At 37.8% G+C, this 19,232-nt stretch overlaps 2 protein-coding genes across 2 annotated transcripts; both read right to left on the bottom strand.

The window, feature by feature from the left end:
* Positions 1 to 6,154: 6,154 nt before the first annotated feature.
* gpn2 (GPN-loop GTPase 2) lies at positions 6,155 to 10,280 on the bottom strand. Its single transcript, XM_038285374.1, has 5 exons — positions 9,545 to 10,280; positions 8,294 to 8,450; positions 8,063 to 8,223; positions 6,544 to 6,674; positions 6,155 to 6,344 (listed from the first exon to the last, which is right to left on the bottom strand). Exons 1-5 carry the CDS (start codon positions 9,962 to 9,964, stop codon positions 6,272 to 6,274), a joined length of 942 nt encoding a protein of 313 aa, XP_038141302.1. The 5' UTR covers positions 9,965 to 10,280; the 3' UTR covers positions 6,155 to 6,271.
* A 2,489-nt stretch (positions 10,281 to 12,769) lies between these two features.
* On the bottom strand, positions 12,770 to 17,777 carry gpatch3 (G patch domain containing 3). Its single transcript, XM_038285522.1, has 7 exons — positions 17,326 to 17,777; positions 16,025 to 16,491; positions 15,772 to 15,946; positions 13,548 to 13,607; positions 13,319 to 13,440; positions 13,113 to 13,240; positions 12,770 to 13,019 (listed from the first exon to the last, which is right to left on the bottom strand). Exons 1-7 carry the CDS (start codon positions 17,738 to 17,740, stop codon positions 12,836 to 12,838), a joined length of 1,551 nt encoding a protein of 516 aa, XP_038141450.1. The 5' UTR covers positions 17,741 to 17,777; the 3' UTR covers positions 12,770 to 12,835.
* Positions 17,778 to 19,232: the final 1,455 nt, after the last annotated feature.

Raw genomic sequence — 19,232 nt, 5'->3', positions numbered from 1 at the left:
TTTTTTCTTTTCTGAAAACATCACGCAAACTAAATGGAATATTTTCTCAATTTTTCGCGCTTAATGTTTGCTTAAAAAATAAAAAGATGACCAATAAGCAAGATGATGTTCTGCAACAAATATATCTTAAAATAAATAGATTAATTATTCTACAACTTATAACTGTGTAATTGTTTATTTCTCATCAAAGGTGCTGATCGGGACCGAATGTAACATTCAGAGGTTTAAAAATCAGTTTACACTGCCAAGATATATCCATAAAAATACATATTTGGTGTAACATTCGTCACATCTCCATGGTTTCATGGCTTTCCTTTCTCCATTTATGGCTGTCTCTCTGCGCTGCTTGGTTGCTGGAAGGGTATAAAATTAAATGGAAAAAATGCTAACTTAGAGCATCGTGGTGCAATATTGACGAAATTCACAGTGATGGAACGAAAGTTATATTCTTGTCTCTTTCTGTTTTAATCACCAAAATGTTCCCACTATTGTCCCTGTATTCATTTATTTATTTATTCTTTTCAATGGTAATCCCACTCAACTATTCAAACATGTTATTAGGATGTAGATCATACGTATAGGACTTGGAATATATAAATTTACCAGATATTTCATCCAAATAGTCCTCTACATTGGGATTTTGCATCCAGTGATACTATGATGAGGGCCCTTAGACTAGAGCATCATGGTCCCCTAAACGTTCTGCTTTTCCTAAATAAAACTGTATGATACTTCAATACATATCAACATTTCTAGCTTGGTATGTAGCCTTTTTTTTATTTGTTTTTTGTTAAACACGGGATTATTTCTAGAAATTTCCTAACGTATACAGGGAACCCCCCCAATGTTTGCAGTTACTATGCCAGACCTGAACGTGACACTGTAGCACAATCACTAAAATGTAGAAGAAGAAGAGAGTTTGGAGGTGGCTTGTTTGGGGTTGAGGGTTTGAGATGGGATCATGACGTCATGATATTTGACTGACTGAATAAGTTTGTGCCATTTCATAAAATGAACAAAGAGCCAACAGCAGTAACTAAGCCATAAATGTATAAAAAATATACACATTTCCCATTTAAGATTTAAAAAAAAATGTATAAATGTATAATATATATATATATATATATATATATATATATATATATATATATATATATATATATATATATATATATATATATATATATATATATATATATATATATATATATACATATCTTCTTGTTAAATATGCTCTCCACAAATGGTATTTCTAAACTGTGAATTATTTTTTGTTTGTTTTAGTGTGTTTTTTGTAAGTCCAAACAGTTTTTAATTGAAGCACTTCAATTTACAAAGAGTATGACTTAAAAAAAACAAAACAAAAAAAACAACAACACCACATTAACAAGTTACTAATCTGAACACATATGTTAAATTTGGAATAGTCTTTTTTCCCAGTTTTTGTATTGTCATTAAACCGTCACAAGAGCAGCAAAATTAAGTATATGCATTTTACCAATCCCCTTGGGGAGCAGTGGGCTGCCATTGTGCAGAGCCTGGGGAGCAGTGTGGGGGTTAAGGGTCTTTGCTCAGGGAGCCAGACTCCAAGTGCAATGCCCTAACCACTAGGCCGCCACTCCCCAAAGCAGGCATTAGCGTGAAGGGTCTTGCCTAAGGACCCACACTCACTCCTCCCAGCTGTGATACAAACCTAGGCATCCTGTTTGCAGGACAGACAGTGGTGACTTACCACTAGCCAGCTGCATACTCTGATTGGAATTGGCAGGATTCGAAATGAAAACATAATCTGATTGATAGGAGTGGTTTGTGGCGATTGACAATCTGATCGACATATATGTAAACGATTGTCAAGATCAAGTTATGGGTCAAGCTGACCTAAGTGCTCATGAGCATCCCACCTAAACAAGACATACTTCCGCTTTGAGGTGGTGGACGCTGTGGCTTGATGATATCAGAATAATCCAAATGTCATTTTTATATGACATTTGGCAGCCTAGTGGTTAGGGCATAGAGCTTGGAATCCTGAGGTTCTGAACTTGGACCCGACTCCCACAGACTGCCACTCTGGCTCTCTGAGCAAGACCCTTAACCCCCCATTACTTCCTGGACGCCCCACGATGGCAGCCTGCTTCTCCTCAAGGGTGTGGGTTAAATGGGTAAATTTCTCTAATGTGGAATCAATAAAGTTCTTTTTTTCTATTATTTATATGACATATTTTTAGTTCACTAGGCCAATTTACTCTGATAACATATATATATATATATATATATGTGTGTGTGTGTGTTTGTGTGTGTGTATATGTGTGTGCTGCTATGCTATATATGTTACATGTTATGCTGCTAAGCTCTGACTAAAGACTGGCCCTGACCATGAGGAAATGTCTCTGCACATGATGCATCCTTTGTAACAGGCAGGGTTGCTTTTATGTTTCAAATTGTACTTTGTTGTATTTTAGCAGTTTTTTTCATGTTTTTTGTTCTGTTGCATATAGGTTGCATCTGATCTTGTGATTCTTTTTAATTGTGTTTCAATTTAAAAATCAAAAGTGTTGGCTATCAATTCTTCTAATCTGTAGTCCATATCTGTATTTCCATTATGGAGTGATCATTCAAGGAGGGTAAAACAAAAAATTTATTGAAAATAGCCTTTGAGAGAAACAAAGCATAGATTCATACACAGGTGTGTGATGTTTAAAAAACCTCTCAAGCTCTGAAACACTTAAAAGTCACAGTGACAGAGGGTATGAGTATCAGTCTGTCTTACACGTGTTTTCATCATTTCATAACTGTTGCATCTGCTGGTTTTGAGTGTACTGGTTTCCTCTCAAACTGAACTCACCTGGCATCTCATTATTTTTTGTACTCCATTAATTTTTTTTTATAACATGGTTGTCCAAAGTGATTAGTTAAAACCAACAAGACTTGTGTTGCTTGCTGAGTGATATAGAAAACATGTGTGACTGTATCACAAGCTGTCTTACACATTATAGTTTCATATTATCATTATTAATGACATCATTTTTTTATAATAACACATTTATTTCATTACTTCACTACGCAAAATAACATGGTCATGTGCAATAATTGTAATATGGTACTGAGCAGCATAATAATTGTAAATTCTATTGATTATATTTACTGTGATCCTTATTTTACTCTTATCCTTATCTTATTGTATTCTTATATCTTACTTGTGATTGCACTGCCAGAAAAGAATTTCCTCTAAGGGATTCATTCAGTTATTATTTGGTCATGTTTATGTTTCATTGTGAATCTGTTTGTTTTAATTTTGCTTTATTCCAGGTCTTTTTTGTTGCATTTTATTATGGATGTTAAAGTCTCCAAGTTTTTACTTACAATGTGGGTGCAGTGTTTTGTAAGACATCCTATGTTGTGGGGACTTACAGGTACATATGGGGACAATCATGTGGTCTCCCTATGGTAAAGTTCTCTTCTTTGCATTGGGGTTAGATGTAGGACTGTAGTGTGAATTCAGTTTAACCTAGGGTTAGGAGTATATATATGTATAAAATTAATGTATGTCAATGAAATGTCCTTAAAAAACCTGAAAACATAGCTGTATGTTTGGGTTTGTGTGAGATTCTTATGGTGTGTTAAAGTTGACTATACCTTACAAGTTAGTGCAAAAAGTAAACATGCTAAAAGTATATATGTATAAACTATTAAAGTGTAATATGTTGTTAATGATTGTCAGTGCTTTTGGTAAGAGGAAACAGATTCCCATACAGCTTGGTGCTCGGTTTGGCTCAGGGTGACACTGAACCAGAAAAAGAAGTCTGTCTTGGTATAAAATCCGTCACATTATTTTCTCTCTCTGAAGCAAGGAAGAAGCATAGAAGTCCTCTTTCAGCCAGCTGACTGGCCATGCACAGCCTCAGGTGTCAGGGCAGCTTTCTAACTTTGTGCTCTATAAAGTACAGCAAGCTTAGTTGTATGTTAAACTCTCTCTGGTAACTTATTAGACCCAAAATATAGAAACGGTATTGTCATTCTTTACAAACCTATAAAACTGGATCTACACTTTGTTGTAGCATATATGTCATGTAAGCAGCCCATGATTAGGCCCGTTATGGTTAAGTTAAACATTTTATTATTTTCAAGACCAAGAAGGAATGTCAAAGATTTCTTTTAGCAATCTGTAATTGTGAAAAAAAAAAAAAAAAAAAAAATGCTGAAAAGCAATTTTGAATCAATCATATCTGTTCGTTGAGAAAAAAATAAATTAACAACCCAACCAAATCTTTTTTTTAAACATTTTTGTTGCTGTTGTTCTTTATCAGAACTGTTTCCAAGAGTATTTTGAAAGGCCAGGCAAACAGCAGAGGTTTTTCCACAGCACAAGGAGGAAGCTTTGCAGCAAGCGAGACTACCAATGCACATTCCCTCCTGTTCCCTCCCCTGCCTGCCTGCCTGTCTGCTCTGCTCTCCTCTACCACCCCCTCTGTATCTCACTCCAGCAGAAACACTCTCTGCTGTGCATGGGGGATGGGCACTCTCTCTCTCTCTCAGCCTGCTGCCATTGAACTGAACCAAACAGAAAATTAAAGTAGACTTTATCTAGCTGAAATAAGACACGTAAACAGCTTCAAAGTCTCACAGCTAATAAAGAAGAATGAACCATTAGAGCTCTCTTCTCTAGAGGTGAAAGAAGCAGACATTTTTTTTTTTGCAACACAGGGTGTGTGCTCTGCATTGGGGGGTGGGGGTGGGGGGGTGATTAGTGTGTTAAAAAGAAAGAAATGCTTTGCAGAATATTTAAAAACTTAAAAGTTGTAAAGAATTTAAGAATATAATTGATATAATTTCTGATTTTAGGATGTAAGTGGGACCAGAGTGCCTTTCGCTTTCTTTTCTCACTCTCTGTTCACACTCAAGCACACCACACACCTTCCTCTAGGGGGCTTATAGAGGGGGAAAGGCAGGAAGTACCAATGAGGAGGCATACTTGATCACATGTACAAACACTGAAACACAATTTAACATTCTGCCTGACACACCCCCCTAATGCATACAGAGCTTTGCAGGCAGGAAGCTGTCCAGAGATCATTTGCAGCCACATCAACACCACAGAGGGTTAATGTGATTTCCCACACTGCTGCGAGGCCCGTGAAGTGGATCACGCTTTATTTTAGTCTGACTTGCAGCAGAGCAGGAAGACACACTAATACACAAACACACAGAATAAAACCCTTTTATTAACATGCGTCTATTTCTATTCTGGTGCAAAATGTACACGTTTGAAATTTACTGATAGATCATGACGTAAATATTTATAACACAATAAAAATGTATGCTTATAGTAGAGAGAAAGAAGGGATATCTTCCATCCCAAAGACGAGACACAGGGCCAGTTGTGCAGAAACACAGATTTAATGTGGCTTCCTCTCCCCGCCTGACTTAATTTTTCTGCTTTGGCAAAAGGAAATAATTGGAGCAGACTTTTCCCGGATCAGGGCGGGAGGGATTTATGAGCACATGCGCCATCTGCCGGCCAGTACAGATACAGCACTGCAAACTTTTAATTCACTTCTGGCTTATCTGATGCTGCTGAAGGCTTTGATTAACCGGTAGAGTTGATCTGTTTCATCAGATTCAAAGAATTACACCTATACTTCCATCACCTGATGAAACATAATATAATCTAGCATGTGTTTAATCTTCATTCAAATATAAGTGATTCTGTTACACTCCACATTTCTTTAAAACCTAAAATAAAAAATTAATTTATGTTATATGTTTGTAATTACAAACCATACCACCTTTCAATAAATTCTGACCCCCTTCCCAGTGCCAGTTGAAGAAAGGTTTTCCCCCAGCATGATGTAACCGCCACCATGCTTCATTATGACATTGTAACATTGTCTTTTCACCACAAGTAGCCTTTGGAACAGACAAAAAGCTCAAAACTGTCTCATCAGAGAAAAGTGTCCCCACAGCATGATGCTGCCACCATGTTTCTTGACACGATGGTGGGTTTATGGTGATTAGCTTAGCATCACACAGCATTGAGCAGTACACAAAAAGTTATACTTTTACACATTGGTCCCAAGGTTTCACAGTTATGCACTACTTCCTGCAGTTACTGTGTTGCTACAGAACAGCGTAAACAAACAAAAAAACACAAGCGACAACTTATTATATTTTTATTAATGTTTAATATTACAAAAGAATATCACAAAGAAAACAATCAATAAATGGGGCCTACACTCCTCTGGTTTATCAAAAAAAGGCTTTGATCTTTTTTATTCTACAGCTCCATCATTTCCTCTTCCACGGTCTTCCCACTGGTTTCAACGTACCTCTCTTGTACTCCAAGAGTTCTAGAGGGTCAAAGGTGAAGGAAAATGCTTGGAAGTCTGACAAATGCTCTGTTTCATTAGAAGTATCACACTATTTCTACCATAACTACTCACTTTGATTAGGTTAGGTGTAATAAATAAACCAGAGCAGTTTAAACATCTGAGAGTTTCGTGTTAATTTCAACCCAAATGAGTCACCCAATTAAAAAGGAAAGGATACGAGCTGAACTGGAAGTCTGCCCCCACAGCAGCTGACATCATTGCCTGCAGATTCCTCTCCTCCAGGTCTCCAAAGCAGTACCCGTTGGCCTTGTCCACAGCACGCAAGACCTGAATCATGCTCTCTTTGTCCTGGAGAGCGGAAAGAAGAATTAGCATGTGATCTTGGGACTTCCCCCGTAGGAATTCAGAGAAACTACCCAATGACGAAATACTAGCCTGAAAGGACTCTCACTGAAACCTTGACTGAGTAAGAGCATGGTGATCGGCCTTACTCAGTCTTGAAGGTTTTTATCAGGGTTTAACTTTGTGAGATAAACAAAGATACATTGGAAGCAAAAAAGAGAAGAACTGGAAAGATTTTTCTTCTCTCTGCTGAAGCCAGAGATTTAGCTTTGCTTTCAAAATGGCCAAGCATTAGGGAGTAAAAATACAGGTATGAATAAAACAGGAGGAAAGTATCCACACTGATGTCATTAATGAGAGATAAAATAATCAGATCATGTCAGAAAACAATGTAAAAACATCTTTATATTCATTATTATAACCCCTTCTGCTCCCGATTTGAATAATTTGAATTTCTTTAGGTAGCAGCCAGGTGCAAAAGCCTGCATAAAACAAAATAGGTGATTATTCTCTGGAATATACGCCAGAAAATTAAAGTACAAAAGAAACTTCTGTGAAGTTAATTGTGAAGGAGCTTGTTATGAAGTTCTAATATAACAAACTAAAACTAATTATTTTAAAGAGCTAACTTGGCAAAAAGCCCTATGACTTGCACAGGATAGCTATTAAAAGAAAACATCCTATATTATGACAACACATTGACTGTTTTAGATGCAAAACATCTTACTTTTTTAATGATTTTTTTCATTCTTTCACAGGATTGAAATCTGAAATTGTGGTTTTATCTAAATATTTCTTAATAAATCTTTTTAGAGATGTACAATATATGAAATTAAAACTCAAAATACATTAGTTTGTGTAAAATACTGCATGGAGCAGAGAATTGTCAATTCAAAAGGTCTCGATTATCTAGGATTGGATTATGCACTGCTAATTATTTGGTTCTCAACAAGAAACACACACAAAAAAACTTGTATTTTGAAGTGTCAGAAAATGAATCTTGTTTAAAAACATAATTTCTAATTTAAGTGTTCAATATGCTTTTTTCTAGATTTAAAAATCCCAAATCTGTTAAAGTAAAATGATCTTTCTGCAGGGACAGATCATTTCACTTGGTTTTCTCTGGATTTAGTTTTATTTTCTTGATTTATCACACCCTTATTTGCAGTGTATGTTTGAGCAATTCCATGGACCCCCACTGCCGTTATTGCACAAACCTACAGATTATTTGGATCAGCAGAGACATTATAGCTAACAGTATTCATAAGTAAACAGTCTATAATCAGTGAGATCTATTAGATCTGTATTCAGTTGAAGCATCTTTAGAAAATAATTTTAGCTTATTTTGGCATTTGACGTCTAGACTCACTAAAGCTGTGTGAGTTAACAGATACCTGTACGTTAAGAGGTACGAAAGACACCAGGCTATAATCTTGTATGACTTCTGCCAGCTTTTCGTTGAGATGGTGAAATTTTTTAAAGAAAGGGTCTGCGGCCAAGTGATCAAGAAGATAGGTCAGGTCCATAACCTCTGTGTAGAAGTCAAGGTTGAATGCTGTAAATAAAATAAAAGTGAGTTAAGCTGGGGTTAAATCCATCTGACCATACGTATCTGAATCACGTACCCAGTTTTCCATATTGTTCAATCAGGTCCATCTTGGAGAGGACGTTGACGTGGGGAAGCTCTACATGCAGCATGGTGGACAGAGAAGTGCAGAGCACAGAGATGAACTTGGCTGGGTCGGCGCAGTAATGAGAGTCTACAAGGTGAACCGCAGTGAGCTGGGAGAATAAAACACAAAGCACACCACAGACTGAGGATCAGTGTAAATAAATGGAATATGATCAACATGAAATGGTGTTCTGGTTTCCTTCCCATTTAAAAACAAAAACAAAAGTTTAATGCAGGGGTCCTCGAGTCCAGTACCAAAAAGCTACAGGGGCGGAGCTAGAAGGGGGGCAAGGGGTGGCCACCCTTAGCCAATCATTGGCCACCCCTAAAATTTTATTCCCTCTAATACAGACAGTGGAAGCAGTAATACTCTCAAGGGGAATTTTCAAACTTATTAAACATTTTCATTTTTCATAGATTAATAATTACTTTACAACAGAAACACTGTCGTTAATTATGCACATCAATATACTAACATTAAAGATGATAAATACAGAATTAATGCTCTTTTCAAAACTAAATTTTGTGTTATTTTGGGTAAAAAGGAAAATAACATGTCTCTGTAAGTCATCTAGGAGTCTTCAGTGAAATCATAAATAAAAAACTGCTTCAATAATAACTTTAAAAAAATCATTGAATGTGGATATTAGTACAGAATTGCAGAATGATTATTGATAAAAGTAGGTAATGACAATGTAAAATATGTTCGCCCCAGAACTCAAAGCTGAAAGAGTTTTGTCCACTATACCTTTTATTTAGACGCCATGGATGTTTAAATATATATGCGTTGGAACAGTGTAGAATGACCCTGAGGTTCTGGCACCTCAATGTACATTGGTTTATTGACTGGCCACCCCTATTAGGATTTTCTGGCTACACCTCTTTAGAGCTCCGATCCTGCAACTTTTTGATGCACCCCATTTTTAACAAACCCGTATCAAATGAGTGGCTCGTTCCCATGCCACTGCTGGGCTAAATGAGGGGATTTAGCCTTTTGATTCAGGCGTGTTAGAGAAGACATGCATCTAAAAGTTACAGGATGGTAGCTAAACTGCCCTTTGATCCCAGTGTGACCTGTCCTGGCTGTACCCCTCTTTTTACTCAGCAAGGACTAGATTTTCCTTAGGAATACCAAAACAGAGCAGATTTGGCACTATGACACAGAGCAACAAAAACAATCAGATGATCATTTATTCTCTCTTACTCTGAAATTCCACTTGGCCAGCTGTGAGAATATATTCTTGACTGAGCTCTGGTGGGTGTAAAGCTCCACCTGTCCAGGACAGTCAAACAAGAAGTAACAGTCACTGTATTGTGTCAGCTTGCTCTCCAGCCAGTCCAGATTTGCTTCCACATACTCCATACAGTAAAGAAGTCCCCCATTAGGTCCCAGCTTCAGGTTCTCCATGACATCATCCAGAGTAACCAGTTCAGAGATGTCCACAGAGCAGGAGTAAGGGATCCCTTCGTTGGCTGGATCCATGTTCACTACCACCACCTTCCGACCCAGGCTGCTCAGGAACTCCTGCATCCCATGGCAGTAAGTGGTTTTCCCGGAGCCTGGGGGGCCGATGACCACCTGGCCGAAGCGCAGGGAGGGTTTGGCTCCCTGCTGAGCGGACATGGCGTCCAAACTGGGAGCAGAGGGAGTTAATGTAGCAGCATCAGGCTCTGCTGTTACCCGACAGTTAGTTTCTGATGACCAGAAACCTGCTTCCTCACATTAACGGCTCAACTAAAGCGCGGAAATAAGGAAATCCTTCTACTTCAGTTAGATTTTAAGCAACTTATTGACAGAATGTGTATAAAAACGAGTTAAGTTAATAGAATGGCTAATTTAATTGTTAGAAGACTTATACATAAAAACAGCGATACGTATTTACCGCAGGTCGCATCAGTTTAGACATGCAGGTATAACTAGTAGGCTAAAGCTTTGAATTACTTCCGGGTTATTTGTGGCTTTTCATAATAAAAGCTGCTACTTCATTTTTTTTTTTTGTTATAACTTTATTTGGAACAGTAAGAATGACAAACTCAAACAATACAGTAAAATAATGTATAACATATAGCCAATCATACCTCCTAACACTTTTCTTAATGTTTTTCTTTTCTTTCAAGTTGCGATGTAAACAGATGTTTAGTTTATGCAATACACTTCTGAAAGAGAGGGGGAAAAGCTGCTACTTTAAAGAAAGTCGTACAAACGTTTAATTGAAAATTGGACGATGTCATATTGCAAGAAAAAGTTTCCCATTTGTCTTTTAAATTAAATAGATATCACTTTTTAATGCAACATTTATTTAACCAGGAAACAAATGAAATGGCATGTGGAATCTCTTTTACAAGGATGTCCTGGCCAATATGTGAAAAGTTTACTTTAAATGTACAGCAGGTATTCCTACTATGTGTTAACATAAGCCAATATAAAAATGGAGAATTTAACTATGCATCAAAATTCAAAACCAAGGGAAGACAGACTGATTTACTCTACCAAGGGCAGTAGGAAAGAGATATTTCAAAATAAATACTGACTGGAAGAACTATTAAAAGACTGCACTAAATACAAAAGGAAATGCAATCAATGATGCATGTGGCAAAAGAACTCAACCAGCATTTTATCATTTCTGTGAATAATTTTTACGCATACTGTTGAGATTTAGTCCTAGTATTATCTTGTTGGCACAATGTTTTTAAAGACACAAATAGATGCTTTGATCCCAGTGATCTGTTTTATTAGAACTCGTTGGGAGAGTGTTCTCTCCATAAGTGTGTTTGGAAAATTGCTATCTTAACACCTGCAGTTGTGCTTGAAAGTTTACATACCCTCCAATTAAACAAAATGATACATTATCACTAGTGATTCAAATACCACAGAACTGAAAAAAAAATACAGATTTACTAAATTACAATATAGTAAAATGAAATATTGATTTTGAATGTTTGTTAAAAAATACTTCTAAAAAAATAATGATTAAAAAAACCCTGTCAAATTAAAGTACCTTGCTGATGAGCAGTGAACAAACATATCCGTGATGCTGACTGAACATTCCCTGAACATTACAGTGAATACCTGATTTCAGCGATGGCCTCAAAGTGTTTTAGTTGTGGAACGGGTTGTCAGAGACAACAGTCTGATCCTGATTGTGGAGAAAATGAAGGAGATCATCGTCGACTTTAGGAAGAACCGTCCTAACCACGCTCCACTGCTCATCAACAGCTCAGCTGTAGAGGTGGTCAGCAGAACCACATCCCTGGGGGTGCAGATCATAGACACCCTCACCTGGACTGTAAACATCATCTCATTAGTTAAAAGGGCACAAAAGCGCATGTACTTCCTTAGGTGGATGAGGAGAGCTCACCTGCCCTCACCACCTTCTACAGAAACACCATAGAGAGCGTTCTGACCAGCTGTCTCACTGTGTGGAGGCTGCAGTGCCACAGACTGGAAGAACCTGAGAAGAGTGGTGAGAACAGCAGAGAAGATCATCCCTCCTTTAAAGACATTTCATCCCAGTGCTGCGTGTCCCGAACCCATAACATCATCAATGACCCCTCACACCTCCACCATGGACTGTCCTCCCTGCTGCCCTCTGGGAAGGGGCTTTGCAGCATTCGATGTAGGTCCAGCAAATTCCGAAACAGCTTCTTCCCCACAGCCATAAGACAGCAAACTATTGAAAGAAAACTCTAAATCATGTCACAGACTTTGCATCACACTGATAACACCAAACCAAAATACTGCACTATATATATATTCAAATGCTCTGAACTTCCATATAACTGCATTTTTGCACCATGTTTATTTCTCCCACACTGTTTACATTTGATCACTGCTGCGTTTTAAGAAATGGAAACAAATTTTTCGTTTTGTATACACTCTGTGTATACAAAATGAGAATAAAATTTGTCAAAGTTATTCATATCCAACATTCCTGATTGCAGTCACAGCTCCAAGCCTCCCAGAGCACGTCTCCACCAACTTAACCCCTCTAGGGATGGCAGTCTTTTCCCATTTTTTCTATTACAAAATTGCTCAATCTCAGAAAACTTTGATGTAGAGCATCTGAGTGTATGTTTTTTTTTTATTTAAGTTTTGCCATATTTCCTAAATCACGTTTTGGTATAGTGATGCCATGCACTATTTGCAGAATCATTTTCCACCAGGAAAATTTTTTTTTTCCTGAGGACCAACCTGTAGCACGATGTCTCCAAGGATTGCAGTATACTTAGCTGCACCAACCATTTTTTTTCCTGCTAAAGAAAATTATGAGCATCATATTTATCATTGGGGCTGTTTAGATTTCCTCCAGTTTTAGTAAAATCCCCTCCTTCCACATTATACATAAAAATCCATTTTAGCAATAATTTATAGATGATATGTTTCCAATAATCATGGGAGATATTAATGGGAAAATTAGGACAAACAAAATTAAATGATTTAAAAAGGTTTTATTATAAAACAATAAATAAAACAGAGCTAAATGTTTTGCAGATGTCATGTTTTTGATCCAATGCTGCCACCTGGCTGCCAGCCTCGGTACTTCATGCTGGTGTTGGGTTGACGTCTCAGTAAGGTGTCACCTTCATCAATGTCTTTGGGTTTATCGTACACTGTGCTGATGAGAACATCTGCTCTGCTTTTCTTTACAGGGTGCAACACCAGCTTTTCTCCGTGATACCTGCCAAAAAAAAAAAGAATGCGTTAACAATTTGATTTCAATCACTAGAAGAAAATACTAGACTATTGTTTCTGATTAAACATCCAAACTAACCCAAAGCCTCGTTTACAGCGTGGATGTTGGCCCTCACTCTCCAGAGCATCAGAAATTCCAACCTGGCTGCTTCCCAGACCTTCACCGTCCTTCCAGCCCTGCTTCTCCATCAAGCGTCGCCCGAAGCCCTAATCGCATACAAAGAAATATGAAGAACACTCCTAGATAAGAGCACAGGAGCATGAGAACTGGATAAGTCTGCTTACCTTAGTAAATCTCTCAAAGCTGCCGATAGACTGATTGTGCCCCGATCCGTCTTCAACGCCTTCCCTCAGTCTTTGTTCATAGCGCATTTTTATGTAGTCACGAGCGTCCATGTCGCCTCCGTCTGTGAAAGGAAGGGTTAGAGTAAACTTGACTACCAGGATAAAAACAAAACATGCAGCTTCATTTATAATTTTATTGATCGGTTTGTATCAAAGATGGCTGTGATACCTTTATCGTAGTAAACGCTCATGTCAACATCCCAGTCGTCTGCAGTTTGCTCATCAAAATCTACAAGACGAGCAAATATTAGTTACTATACAAGAAAAAAAAAAAAAAAAAAGATAAAATACATAAAAGTGGATTTTGGTCACATTGCAGTCATAAAACTAATGTTTCTGGAAAAGGATGCAAGGTTCAAGGGTGTAACTTTGTGAGGAAAATTGGTGGGGACGTTCGGGTGGGGGCTGATGGACCTGCAGTTACTCGTCCCAAACGCTTTCATTAGCTTTTGGTATTTTAAAAAAATTAGCTCAAACATATAATTATTGAATGCCTTGCTGTTGTTGAAAAAACAAGAGAACTATAATACACTAATATTTATATTTATAGATAGTTACAGAGATGTATTTTAGTGCAGCAGTCCCCAACATTTTTTGCGCCACAGACCGGTTATATGTCAGACAATATTTTCATGGACCAGTCTTTAAAGTCTGGGGGGTAAATACGATCAAATAAAATGATACGACTGGCATAAAATCAAATACAAACAGCAGAAAAATAAAACTCCTCATTGTGTTGAATTAGTGGGAGCCCTGGACTTGTTTTTATGAAACAAACCAGTCCCATCTAGACGTAATCGGAGACAATGACACAGAAAGTGTGCTCCTGATGTCCAGTCAGCTCCGTAGCTTTGTTTTGGTCGCTGTAACCGCAGAAAATCCCGCTTCACAAAGATAGGATGTTATAGATAGGATGAGTCTTGAAATGAATTAACCTGTGTCAAGAGGCACAGATGCACCGACTGATGTAATTGGGAGAGAATACCCCAATGTTATGTATTTTTCAAAATAAATCGTCACTCAGACTCTGATCGTCCATAAATTATACATATATATATATTTTCTGTGCGACCCGGTACCGGTCCGCGGCCTGGTGGTTGGGGACCTCTGTTTTAGTGCATTACATATATAGGACCCAAAAACAATAATGTATAAAAAAATAACGAATAACAGCCGATTCCGATGCCAAAATCGATATATCCTGCACCCCTAGAATTACGATTTCAATTCCATCCACCTAAAAAAATATGGATATGCTTCATTTTAAATATAGCATAGCACATTTTTTTCTTGTAAACTTTCTGGTAAACTTGGTTGCATATCCCAGTAAATCTGTTTCACTTTTAAATCTGCAGCTCTCCCTACTTCTCTCTGCACTGTTTAAAAAGATTTACGAACCTTTTTACTAATATAATGATGCCAGAAACAAATTTTCAAGATATGTTGAAGCTGTGCAGTCTGATTCTGTCTGTACAATAAGAAAACATGTTAATTTTAGGGGGAGTCATGGTCCTCTGAGAAGCCAAGCTTTTTTAACAAGTAAAGGAGAACAAACTATGTTTTCTCAAGCTCCTTGCATTATAATACTAACTTGTATTAACTTACAATTTGTTGCCATTTTTTAGCTGAAAAAGCTCCGTATTTCTAACAAACAGATTTTTCAGTGGTATGATCTCTATATATTTTTTTTATTTTTTTAAACCGACCCATCTCCTAACTTTTACATAAACATCGAAGTAGCTGGTGCTTAATATTCACTGAGTGCTGGTGTGTGTCTCTCCTCCAACCATGTAGCTACTTTGTACGCAGTGAAATGTGACCGCAAACCCGATGTCTCAAAGTGACAGATCTGAGGATGTTTTACTGAGAGGCAGGACATGCGAGCAGCATGCAGAAACATTTTCAGACTTCTATTTGTTTTGTTCAAACAGCAGCGGTCTTGTTGCCACTTTCCCAGGATGGATTCAAAGACCCCCTTTGAAAGGCCCTCACTACTACATTGCACCAGGGTTGTCTAATGTGTGACTTTGGGTTCAAGATACTATTTAGTCACTGATGGTCTCTAACAGCTCTGAGGCCTTCACAGAACAGATGGATTTATGAATGACAGAAAGGTGGATTCTATTTGCACATCAGATGAAGGATTTAATTAAGGGGTATCAGAAAAACCGGATCTTAATATGAAGGGAAAGCAAACTGATTTGTTTCACACTCATATCTCTTCTTTCTTCCATTTCACAGCTCTGCATTTTGTTGTTCTGGTGTATTTTTAAAAAATACCAATAAAACTAATGTCTGTAGAGGGAAAGAAAGTGGAAAAGCTACCGTGTGTTTTCTATTTCTAAAGAACAATCCAATAAATAGCTTCACACATGTCATTTTTTCTGTGTTACCTCCTTCATCCTCATGCCAGTACTGAGCGTCAGTGTAGAAAACCAGACCGGAACCTCCTTTTTCCCACTTCAACTCAATTTCTTCCTCGAAAAGCCTCTCTTTGCTGCGTTCCTGGCTGGTGACATCATCATGCAGGGCCTCGTGACGTTCCCACTCTTCACAGCAGTCATCGTCCTGCAGCCACACAAGTGCATCATTAACAAACCAGAAGGAAACATGATAATATGTTAATAATTTGCAAATGAAACCTACATCATCTGCATTCGACTGGACATCCTCTCCTTCTTCTTCTGCCGCTTCGTTCTGCGTTTCATCCGCCTCTGTTGCATGAACATCATCAGCCATTAGTCTCGATCTAGACGATGGAGCGATCAAAGAGCCTGGCCCCGATATCTCGTGTCCAGCAGCGGTTAACACCGTCTCCTCTGTGGATGGGAGGGTGCACGTATTGTAGTACTGGAAGGGTACGTTTCCATAGCGACGACTGGAGCCAGTTTTCGGGAAGGTGAGGCCCAGCTTCCGGATGAGACGTGGAGGTAGGCGACAGGACTGGATGAGCTGGAGGAAGACTCTGATTGGCGTGCCCACGTTTCCGTTCTGCATCAGAGCAGGTGGGTTGAGCTCAGGCAGGCTGTTCAGGTCAGCGTCAGTGAACTGCTCCGTTAAGGAGACATGATGACGTTGCTCAAACTTGGTCTTATAAGGGAAGGAACCTTCACCTGAAAGGACAAAGATAATGCTGAGCATACTTTATCTACGTATTGTGGTATTAGCAATAGATCTTTAGATTTTCCATTTAGATTTTTTATTTCAAAAGTATTTTTTGTGTTGTCTATTTTTTTCCCTCAAAGTTTCTATCGGTTTACTCATCTGTATGATCTGCAACACATGAAACAGGTAGGGGGTTCATCTGTTACAAAGGGAGATTTAACTGATTTTTTAAATTGTTTTTTGTTTTTTCTAGCATTTGGACAAACATTAGTTCAATTCTAAGATCCCTAAGATTTGTAAAACATCTCTTGGATGCCATTAAGATGGATTATTGTATTCATTAAGTCTGATCAGTGATCAATACATTTTGTCTTGGAAAAAAAAAGTGAATAAAAATAAAACCTATGCTGATGATTTGGGATTCATATTAAGAGACATTGATCCTGTTTAAAATCTAGGTTGCAACAAATTTAGGGCTACAAAAAAACAACAACATGTAAATTTAAATTGATCTATGGATTATATCTATCTATAACTCGTTTATTAATAGACAAACTAGAGATATCATTCGAAAGCGCTATAGATTTTAAAATGTTTAATTTCTCATTTTGAGAGACTTTAAAAGGCAACATTTCTAAATTGTGTCCAGTGCATTGATAACTTTTTAAGACAGCATCGGAGGCCTGTGATGAGGCGGGAAGCCATTCCATGTCATTCATTAACTGTTTTATGAACTTTATGCTTGTTTCCTATCATAAGAAAATGACTAATACTTGCTTCAAAATGTCAATCAAAGGACTGGCACCTTTATGCATACCTACCACATTACATCACACACTAACCTTTGTCACTGGAGACTCGTATCCTCCTGATAACACAGCGCCTGCCCAGCCAGTTCCCCTTCGAGTCGATCCAGTGGTTCCCTGCATACATGCGGAGGAACCTGTCGGCGTGATTAGCGTGAACAGAAACGACGCAACAGCATGATTTCACCGCCGGCTTCGACACACAGCTGCCCTGCTTTGGTGCTTCGGACTCCGGGGATGCGATGCTAACGTTCTCTCCGTCGCCTCCCGTTGTGGGTTCGGACCGTTCGGGCTCTTTCAGAACTTCCGGTCGGTGTCGATAGTGGAAGCAGTGAAAAGCACCGCTCTCTATAAACTGACTGAAATAATTCCTCAGGTCGGCGGAGTGGAAGGCTACGGGAATGTTGCTAATCACTAAATAGACGGGCTGTTTGGTTTCGCTGTCGGCCATGATTGTTTACGTTCGCCAAAGAAATCGGAAACGTCACTTCCGTTACTATAGTCGCTCTGCGCCACCTAGCGCCAATGAAGAGCGCTGCAGCTGCAATTTATAAACCAACGTGTATGGCAAGCCATTGTGGCACATAATAAAACCGGAAATAATAATCCAACATTTTACGGAACCACCAGAGGCGTAGCCAGAAGATTTTAATAAGGGTGGCCAGGCAATAACCATTGTAAACTGAGGGGTGGCCAAAAGCAGATAGGCGCCAGAAACTCACAGTAAATCAACACTATTCCAAAAGGAAAAGGAACAACCGCAACATCCATATTTTCTAAGTAAAGACTAACTATACTTTCCTACAGCCTTTGCTAACAAATAGACACATATTTTAGCATCTAAATTAAAACTCTAGGCTTGAGTTCTCGGTTGAACATCTTATTCATTGTCTTACCTACGTTTATTAATAATCTTTTTGCATAAAATTATTATTTACATGTACTAATATTTACATTAAAATGATTATTTATTATTAAAGTAGTTATTTATCTCTGCAAGTCATCTATGAATCTTCAGTAAAATCAGAGACATAATTTTCTCTTTACCCCATAAGATAAAATCTAGTTCTGAAAAGAGCATGAATTCGGTATCTAACATTTTTAATGTTAACATATTGATGTGTTTTTGTTGTCAAGTAACGTTAACAGATGAAAAATAAAATATTAAATAAGTTACAACAATCCACCTGAGAGTATTACTGCTGCCACCGTATGTATTAGAGAGAAGAAATGTTAGGAGTGGCCACAGGGGTGGCCAATGATTGGCCCCCCATCTAGCTCCGCCCCTGGGAACCACAAATCACCATGCTTGCATTTGAAAACATTAAGGGACACACCCATAACTCTATATGTCGCTATTAGGTTTTACCCCTTTCCTTTTTGCAAATAAACTTCTATTTGAAAACTGCTTGTCAAATATTTTCAGTCTGACTTTGACTGGACTTTTCTAATTCTTTAATATGTTTTCATCCTAAAAAAAAAATAAAACTAAACTCTGGCCTGAGTTTAATTCATTATCATAATTACCATTAGCATACCCAGAGGTGTCAAATAGCTAGATATAAACACTTAGTTACAGTACTTCATCTTTTGAATATGTACTTACTCGAGTATATCTATTTCTGATGACTTTTTACTTTTACTCTCCACATATGGAAACAAATATCTCTATCATACTCCTTAGTTTCTCAAACCTGGCACATGATATATATACATATTGATAATGGCATGACATAACAGCTGGAATAAACAGAGTAAAATATAAATTACTAAGAGAATCTCTCCAGTTGGAGCCCAGTTTGTTTCATAGAAAGACATAGATAGGAACATGGATGAAAACAGGGTGCTGAAAAACATGACAGGTGATGGATCAGATTCTGAGACTGATAATTTTTTAAAATTTAGTTTTAATGGGTTTTTTTCAACAGTAATACTGTGAATTA

The sequence above is a fragment of the Cyprinodon tularosa genome, unplaced genomic scaffold, assembly GCF_016077235.1.
Source record: "Cyprinodon tularosa strain WSP-4 unplaced genomic scaffold, ASM1607723v1 ctg210, whole genome shotgun sequence".
NCBI classification, from domain to species: domain Eukaryota; kingdom Metazoa; phylum Chordata; class Actinopteri; order Cyprinodontiformes; family Cyprinodontidae; genus Cyprinodon; species Cyprinodon tularosa.
The sequence above is the reverse complement of the archived record's forward strand: the minus strand, read 5'-3'. Positions and strand labels throughout refer to the sequence as shown.

Coding starts and splice junctions, on each gene's coding strand:
- gpatch3 (XM_038285522.1), bottom strand. CDS start 17,740: ATGGCCGACAGCGAAACCAAACAGCCCGTCTATTTAGTGATTAGCAAC. Junction 15,947..16,024: donor TCCAGTCGAATGCAGATGAT/GTAGGTTTCATT, acceptor GTGTGGCTGCAG/GACGATGACTGCTGTGAAGA. Junction 13,241..13,318: donor GCTTTGAGAGATTTACTAAG/GTAAGCAGACTT, acceptor GTATGCGATTAG/GGCTTCGGGCGACGCTTGAT.
- gpn2 (XM_038285374.1), bottom strand. CDS start 9,964: ATGTCCGCTCAGCAGGGAGCCAAACCCTCCCTGCGCTTCGGCCAGGTG. Junction 8,451..9,544: donor TGGCCAAGTGGAATTTCAGA/GTAAGAGAGAAT, acceptor TTATTCTCCCAG/CTCACTGCGGTTCACCTTGT. Junction 6,675..8,062: donor TCGTACCTCTTAACGTACAG/GTATCTGTTAAC, acceptor TCCGCTCTCCAG/GACAAAGAGAGCATGATTCA.